The 9,548-nt window shown below is 34.8% G+C and overlaps 1 protein-coding gene across 1 annotated transcript; it reads left to right on the top strand.

The window, feature by feature from the left end:
* Positions 1–5,736: 5,736 nt before the first annotated feature.
* LOC141607638 (protein FAR1-RELATED SEQUENCE 5-like) lies at positions 5,737–9,064 on the top strand. The gene is made up of 5 exons (XM_074426988.1): positions 5,737–5,991; positions 6,099–6,533; positions 6,669–6,971; positions 8,492–8,496; positions 8,812–9,064. Exons 1-5 carry the CDS (start codon positions 5,737–5,739, stop codon positions 9,062–9,064), a joined length of 1,251 nt encoding a protein of 416 aa, XP_074283089.1.
* The last annotated feature ends 484 nt before the right edge of the window (positions 9,065–9,548 follow it).

Raw genomic sequence — 9,548 nt, 5'->3', positions numbered from 1 at the left:
GCGATTGATGGCAAGTTCAAGTGCCATAGAGTCATGTGAGATGACTAGTCGATCACATAGGCAGACTGTTAGGAACACTTTGTCGGGCAGTGACCGCTTATAGAGTTCTGGCAAATTTATAAAGCCTGGTCGTGGCGAGAGCTACTATAGTATTCTAATGAGTCGATTCTTTTGACTAAAGACTGTATTCGCCTAAGATGGCACAGTTTGATTAACTTTGATTTGTGTTACTACGACCTTCGTAAATGGGGTCAAATGGGCATATTTTGGGTTATGATGGTGTGGCTAGTCGAAGGGAATAAGTGCGATAGGAATTGTCCACCCCCTTGTCGGGGTTAAAACAATATCTCAGGGCCACTCGAGGAGTAATGAATCGGAAATACGTGGCCACGCTCGGAAGGTATCTATGGTAGATAAATTCCGGTCAATCGATTATTCTCCAGATCGAGGAAACCACTCTCGATATGATCACTTGCAAGTACGACCCGAAAGACACCTTGCATTGAGTGGGAGATAGTAATAGGACAAGAGAATTGGTGACGCACACTTGTCGAGGACAAGTGGGAGATTGTTGGGAAATGTGTCCTCAACAATAGTGCGATCACATGATTTAAATATCATTATTAAATCTCATGCCAAGAATACGAAAGGGATGATACATTACATATATATAGTCAACTGGTCCACACATATCGGTAATGATTGGCTGGCTAGAGTTTGACATTACTGTCGTGCGACGGTGGTGATCAGTTGATCCCTTGAGGTCACACCTAAAGGACGATTCCCTTAATTGAAAAGGTAAATTAGTTGTATACCGATACAGACTAATTAATTCCTTAAAATTGAACAATTCGATTTGTGATAGAGGATATTGATATCTTATTGTAATGGGATTAAATAAGATTTATTTTAGTAATAAAATGCTTTGTTGCTAAAATTATTTATTGTTTGAGAAACAATAAAGATAAGAATGAATGGTTAATTATAATTACAAGAAGTTGTGAATTATAACTATATGACCCATTTTATTTATGTGATCAAGTATCACTAGTCAATTTGTTGTATGAAATTTAATTAATTCATGAAATGATATTTATGTGATAAATATGCATCAAATTAATTAATAACATGTAACATTCTACATGTGACATATTGTGTGACAAATGACAAATTGACAAAATAAAATGGTAGTCCATTTTAAGTATATGGACCGAAAATGGAGGGTGTGTTAGTGGGTTTTGGTTGTTTTATTTTATTTGATAAAATAAACATAATGATGCCTACCTACTACTAGTCTTAGACATCTTACACACCTACTATTTTTGAGAAGAGTAAAAGAAAAAGAAATGATGCCATTTTAGGCTCCAAAAACCGTGACACTCCCTCTACAAGGAGGTGAGTTGGTTCTTTTCTTTTTCTAACACTACCATTCAATTAACATGCAAAATGTTCATGAATATTCTCTCTTCTCTCTCCTTAATATTCATTAAAAAGATGAGTATTTGATTCAAATTGTTCATATAAATTACTAAGATTACTAGAAGTAGTATATGAGTATTAGTAATAGATTTTAAGGTAAACTACAATACAAACATCTAGTACATGTTTATTTGTGGGATTAAGGGATTGTCTTGAGTGCTACTAATTAGAGAATCTCTACTTTGGGATTTTTGTATGTTCATCCATTATTGGAAAGCTCAAGAACTAACAAGAATGAGATCTTGTTGGTGCCCAATATGACCGAATTTCATATGGTGAGAAAATGTTTTCTTATCTTCTTTTGTTTTAGTTTGCATGCATAAAATCCAACTTTAATTTTATGACAAATTAAATTAAAACATATATGAATATGTTAGTATATAGATCTACATTTCCTTCACAGTACACGTCCCTCACCATACTGGACGTGAATAGTGCACGTCCATACCCACATTGGACGTTCAAATTCAACGTCTGTCCATGGAGGACGTTGAAATTCAAAGTCCCCTTCCATGACGGACTTAGATATTCATTGTCCCTGTCCATAAGGGACTATGAATAGTCACGTCCCTGTCCATGAGGGACTATGAATCTAGATGTCCCTGTCCATGAGGGACTATGAATCTACACGTCCCAATTGACGACAAACAAATATTTTTGACGGCTTTGGGCGTGTTGTGTTCCGTTCATCCTAATTCTATTCATAAGGTAATGTAAATATACTATTTCTATGAAGACTTAACATGTAATTCAATATATATACTAATTGGATTCATATCAACTTAACATGTAATTCAATAATCATACTAATTCGATTGAAATAAAAATAGATTGTGTAATTACTTACGTTAGAATCGTTGTTAGCATTTGATGTGGATTGCTCGTTGTTTGACATTGAATCGTTGTTTGGTTGATATGGATTGCTCATGTAGTTCTTCAACCGGGTTAGAACATCGTTTTTTTAGTGTTGTTTGTTTGGGAGAGAATTGGGTAGAGAGAGGGAGAGGAAGGGTAGGGGGCGTCTTTTTTCTGAAAAGCGTCGACGATTTTTTATAAAACGTCGACGATGTTTTACAGGCCACATTGTTTATTTCTCTTGGGAAGATTGTGACTATTGATCTTGTAGATCCTACGGTCCTAAAAGGTGGGACGGATCCCAAAAGCCGGACTCACCGGATCTATATATATATATATATATATATATATATATATATATATATATATATATATATATATATATATATATATATATATATATATATATATATATATATATATATATATAGGAATGAGATCATGTGAAGATACACTATCTTTTTGAGAATTAAGGATTTCGTTACAATATCGAAGTTCTTCAATACAATATCGAGCTTATTCAATAAAATATAACACAAAAAAACATATGTACAAAAAAAAAGTGTATAAATTTTTTTTCTTTTTAGATTTTTTTTTTGTCAAAGGTCGGATTTTTCGTGATATTGTATTGAAGAACCTGTGATATTGTATTCACAAATCCTCAATCCTCAAATATTTAGGAGTTCTCACCGGATCCCGACTTTCTCTCTCTCTCTCTCTCTCTCTCTCTCTCTCTCTCTCTCTATATATATATATATATATATATATATATATATATATATATATATATATATATATATATATATATATATATATATATATATATATATAGGCGGGATCTCGTGAGTTGGGGTCTTATGGTGAGTTGTGAATTGGGGAAATCAAGAGCTGAGATTAAAAGAAATTAAGGGCTGAGATCAAATGATAAATTAGAAAAAAAAAGGAAAAATCGAAAAATACAAAACCAGCTGAAACATAAAACAGAAACTTCATTAAAACAATATTCTCTCTCTCTCTCTCTCTCTCTCTAAATCTCTCTACAAATCAAAAACAGAGAAACTCAAAAATCAGAACGCCGACTATAGTAATCTCATAAAAAACCTAATAAAATTACACAAAATCGTTGATTTTTAGCTGCAATCGAATTACAGGTAATGTAAATTCGTTGATTTTTAGTATATTCAATCGTATTTTCGGAATTAATGTAAAAAACCTAATTAATGTAAGAATCGTTGATTTTTAGTGTAAATTCGTTGATTTTAATTGAATTGAATACTTGATTTTACAGTTTTCAGGTATAAAATATGGACAACGAGAACAATAACAATGTTAGCAAAGAAATCAACTCGACAGTAAATATGGAAACAGGTAATACTGCTATTGATTCTTATCTCTTCATCCGCCGTTGTTTATAAATAAATTATTGATTTCTATGTGTTTCTCAAATTTGTTATTCGATATTATTATCTTTATCTGGCTTGTATTAGAGTAGAAAAAGAGAACTGTTATTCTCATATTAATGTACTATTATTAGCTTGAGTGTTTATAAATCAATTATTGATTTCTATGTGTTTCTCAGCTATTATTCTGATATTATTGTACTGTCTGGCTTGTATTAGAGTAGAAAAAGGGAACTGTTATTCTGATATTAATGTACTATTATTAGCCTGAGTGTTTATAAATCAATTATTGATTTCTATGTGTTTCTCATTTGTTATTCGATATTATTATCTGGCTTGTATTACATAAAAAGAGAAAAAGAGAACGTTATTCGATATTAATGTACTATTATTGTAACAGTACAGTAACATGATTATATTATTCGACTGTTATTGTGATATTATTGTAATATTATTGTGCTATTATTGTGCATTAGCATGAAAATATATGCATTGTAAAAGATTAACATAATAAATACAGTATTATCTGTATGTAATAAAGTAGAATCGAAAGTAATCTTGTTATTCGATATTCTTGTACTATTATTGTAAAAAGTAGAGAAACATGTTGATATTATTGTACTGTTATTCTGATATTATGCTACTATTGTTCTGATATTATTGTGCTATAGCATGAAAATATACGGCTGATAAGAGAGTAGCATAAGATAAAAACATTTAGTGTTATTGTGATGTTATTGATTATCGTCTGTTTCCATCTCTTTGTTATCATCTTTGTTATTGTCACATTACGCAATTTTGATCTCTCCCCCATGCTACTCTTTGTTATTGTGATGTTATTGTGATTTTGTTGTCCACTTGATTGTACTCATTATATTAATTTCTTGTCGCAGATCTTTCTCTGTGTCTATTGTTGAAGACAATGCAGTCTTAACTATTGGGGATTCTTCTAATAACAATATATACACCAGCCCAACCTGTTTGATTTAAGAAAACGATGAGTTTGTTCCAACTCTTCATTACAAAGCAGATACACCCGGGGGACCGAGCGTGGGTAAGGACTGTTGAGAGTGATTTTACGCCTAAACGTGGCATGTTCTTTCTTACCTTGGACGATGCAAAGATGCTGAGTTCTACAAAGATATATGCAATTGGCCATGGATTTGATGTGAGAAGGTACACAAATGCGCAATATAAGGAGGGCGTCAAATCAAATCACCGGTCCGAATGCATGAGACGGGGGTATAGGGATATGAAAAGAAAATCTGCGACTTGAAGCAACAAATCACGAAACCGGTAATTTGAGTACGTAGAGAGAACAAAGAGCGACGAATTAATTAGACAGCCAAAGAGGCATGCTCGACAAGGTGTGGTGCAAGGCACACATGAGGTTGAGAACCCGTGAAAAAACAGATTTGATGCAGACCGGGCCGGGTATATTGTGGAAGTCTTTGTAGACGTTCACAATCACTCTCTTTACTCTCTCAAAAACAGGGAGTTCCAGAAGCTCTCAAGGGACGTCCATGACTACATTAAGAGGACCATTATTGATCATACTAAGCTCAACATAGGTCCAACATTGAGCTTCAGAATTCTCAAGGAATACTCAAATGGTTATCAGAATATCGGTGCCTCTTTGCTAGACTTCAAAAACTTCAAACGAAATCTAAAGTGTTACATTGGGGATAAGGATGCTAGTATGTTCATTGGGCATTTCAAAATGTTGGCTGAAACAAAGGGATTCTATTTTGCTTATGATCAAGATGAGAACAAATGCTTGACGAAGGTTATTTGGGCTGATAAGGAAGGGATAAACAACTACAAGTTATATGGAGACACGATCTCGTTTGACCCTACTTATGGGACAAACAAATATTTCATGGTGTTTACTCCCTTCACCGGAGTAGACCACAACAAGAAGACGGTAACTTTTGCAGTTGGGTTACTTGACTTCGAGAGTCAGCATTCATTTGAGTGGATTTTTAAAAAATTTCTCGAAGCAATGGGGCAGCAGCAACCTCAATGTATAATTACAGACCAGTGCCCTGGAATTAAAAAGGCCTGCCCAAATGTCTTCAACCATTCTGTGCACAAGTATTGCATGTGGCACATCATGCAGAAAATGCCTGAGAAAGTGGGAAGGGCAATCTGCAATGATACGGAATTTATGACCGACATAAATGCCGTTGTGTGGGATGTCGACCTCGAACAGGCATTTAATTTGAACAGAATCGGAAAACTGTTATTGAAGCCCATGGTATGGAAAGCAACCAGTGGTTGAAGTATGTCTTTGCAATCAGACAAAAGTGGATACCGGCATACTTTCGGGATCTGCCTCTAGGTTGTTTGTTGCGAACAACCCAGAGATCCGAAAGTTCAAACAGCTATTTCAAGCGGTTTGAAAGCCACTTTGGAACCCTCGTCGAGTTCTGGATGAGGTACAATTCCGCAATAGAGCAGCAAAGGCATACACAAAGGAGGATGGATAATGCCAATGAGCATAGTATGCTCGAGAAAGTAGGGTCGATGAAGGTAGAGATGCATGCCTCCCTTGTCTACACACATCCTATCTTTGGGGACTTTCAGAATGAAGTCAAACATGCGATATGCAGCATGGGGGTCGGGGGCTTGTCAACAGTAGGGGCAGTGGAGTACCATGACGTTCGTGATGGACTGAAGCACAGGAGCTTCCGAGTTAAATTTAACACCAAAACTAACGAGAGCAAATGTGCATGTAACCTGTTTGAGAGGCATGGCATTGTCTGTCGCCATATACTGTGGGTGTGGAATGGTAGGCAGGTCCACAGGATACCTGACCCTTATGTCCTTGCTCGATGGACAAAGAAATCCTACAGGCCAATTGTCCGAGATGAAAATGGAAAGGTGATAGAAGAGATTGATGAAGCTGACATCAAGAAAGCTGAGATGTCAAAGGTTTGGTCTGAGATTTATGCAACTGTCGGGGTGATGGACAGTTATGCTACGGTTAAACAGATGAAGCAACTGCAGAAAACCCTGACACAGTTCAGGGAGAACATCACAGGACCAACTGAACCGAAAACTAAAAACCAGGAAATCAAGGCTCTTCTCGGCATCACAGCTTCAAATGATATTGACCTTCGACCGCCAAACAAGGCCAAGAATAAGGGCAGTGGTAAAAGATTAAGGTCGTCGAAAGAAAAGGCTAAGAGCAAGCCACAAAAGAGGAAGCGAAGATGCGGTAACTGCAAGAAGTGGGTGAACCACAACAGTAGAACTTGTAATCTTCCATTTCTTTGAAAGTCCCCCTTCGATGACGATGATGAAGAAGAATCGAAATCGAAGAGGTATGAATCGGACTAATACTCTCCTATTATTCTAATGTTATCCTCTTATTCTACTGTTATTCACCTATTATTCTGTGTTACTCGCTATTTTTTCTTTGTTGTGTTATTCAACGCTATTCAGCCTATTAATGTGTTGTTATTTTGGAATAGAAAATGGATATTCTTTGTGGAAATGGATAGTGTCGCACAATACAGAGTAGCTGCAAAATTTAGTCTTTCGCTATTCTCGCTATTAATGTGTTGTTATTCTCTTGCTCTTAATGTTATTCTACCGCTATTCTCGCTATTAATGTATTTGCTAAATACTAAGCAAAAATTGCAGCAATATGAATCAGATGCATGAACTAACAAAAATTGCAGGAATATGTTATCCTCTTATTCTACTGTTATTCCCCTATTATTCCTGTGTTACTCTGCTATTCTGCTGCAGTTGTGTTATTCTACTGCTATTCTGCTATTAATGTGTTGTTATTTTTGAATAGAAAATGGATATTCTTTGTGGAAATGGATAGTGTCTGCAATAACAGCAGAGTAGCTGCTAAATATAGATTACTGCTATTCTCCTATTAATGTGTTGTTATTCTACTGCTATTAATGTTATTCTACTGCTATTCTGCTATTAATGTAGCTGCTAAATACTAAGCAAAAATTGCAGGAATATGAATCAGATGCATGAACTAACAAAGACAAAAGAGACGCAAAAGATAGCGGCTACAATGAAGACCTCGCCTAAAAATGTCAAAGACTTTTACTATTTGTCATTGTTTGAATTACATTTTAACCTAAAATGTATCTTCTAGATAATAAAGTGAGACCTACATTATATGAGAATTAATACTAGTTACTTTACTTTTTTTTGTTAATATTATCTGACTGTTTTTTCACAAACCGCCCACAAAAATAAAACTGCAATTACACACTACAATAATAGTTGAATAATAACAGATTAGTAATATTTATAAAAAGCAGTTCCACTTTTCAGTTTTTATTAAAAACAGTTACCTAACCTAATCTAATATAATTACAGCAAAACTGTTTGTATTCCCCAAGCCCCTATAAATACTGCTATTGCGTGGTTTTTAAAAAAAAAACACACACACACACACACTGAATAAGTACAGAAAAACTGTTTGTATTCCAGGAAAAAACTCTGCATCTCCTCTGCAAAAGGTAATTTCTTATCTTTTTTTTTGTTGGTAGACGGGTAATTTCTTATCTTTCTATACTTTATTACAGAAAAACTGTTTCTATTCCCCAAACCCCTATAAAATACTGCTACTTCGAGTAAAAAAACAAACACACAAACTGAAAAAGTCAATTCCAAAAAAAACTTTAACTCCTCTGCAAAAAGGTAATTTCTTATCTTTCTATTATTTATTTTTCTTTGATGTTTATTTTTCTTATCTGTCAACACTATACTCTATGCTGCAGAAAAGGTAATTCTCTTTCTTCTGCTTTGGTTTGCTTTTAATTTGGTTGAAATATTTTAAACATCTTTTTATAATGCAAAAAGTTTCATACTTCCAATCTTTGCAGGATGAGTGACGAATCGACGATAGCCGAAGGTCCCCGACAAGGGAGGAAATCGATGAAGCAAAACGGACGATAGAGTCCCTCACGATAGAGTTGATCGACACAAGGACAAATTTAGAGGCAGCAGAAAACCGTGAAGAGGCCTTAATAAGAGAGGTCGATGCAGTGTTAAGGCACGATTGAAGGTTCTTTGAACTTCAAAATGAACGTATGCGTAGACAGTTGAAGGAAAAGAAAAATAGGAACTACACGGAAGCCGACATGGACAATCAATTCATTGCTGGTGTGAATGCTCTGAGGAAGTATTACACTGAAGTCGATATTTCAATCTCTGGCGATTGGACACCGATTCGAAAGCCATGGAACTTATGGAAGCATACAAAAACCCTTTTGAGGATGAGAGCGGTGGAAGTTGAGAGCACCGACCAAGGACCGAGCGCGCAGCGTCGAGAGAATAGAATAAAGATATAAAAATCTAACGATGATGGGCCAGGGCTGCTGCTTTTAAATATGTTTAAAATATTTATTGCTTTTAAAAAAAATGGCTTTAATATTTTAGATCGTTAATGTTTATTATGTAATTACTATCTTTAACTACTATTTACTACTATGTTTAAGTAATGTTGAAATAACAGAAGTCTTTGCGAATAATAGTGCAATAACAAGATAATAACTCGCTAATTATGCAGAATAAATACGCAATAACAAAGAGAATAATGGTAGAATAACAGTGGAATAAAAAGCAGTCTAAACCACTGCTTTTACACTTGACTAAATTTACACTTGGATAAAAATGAATAGTTTTAACAAAATAATGTTGGACTAACAGTGGAATAACAGCAGAATAAACTAGTCCTTTTGTTGAATAATACGCAATAATAAAATTGAATAAACTACTTGTTATGCGGAATAATAGTGCAATAACAAATGAGAATAACGGTGCAATAAGAATAGA

This window comes from Silene latifolia, chromosome 10 (assembly GCF_048544455.1).
Source record: "Silene latifolia isolate original U9 population chromosome 10, ASM4854445v1, whole genome shotgun sequence".
Classification (NCBI taxonomy): Eukaryota; Viridiplantae; Streptophyta; class Magnoliopsida; order Caryophyllales; family Caryophyllaceae; genus Silene; species Silene latifolia.
This window is presented reverse-complemented; position numbering and strand designations above follow the sequence as displayed.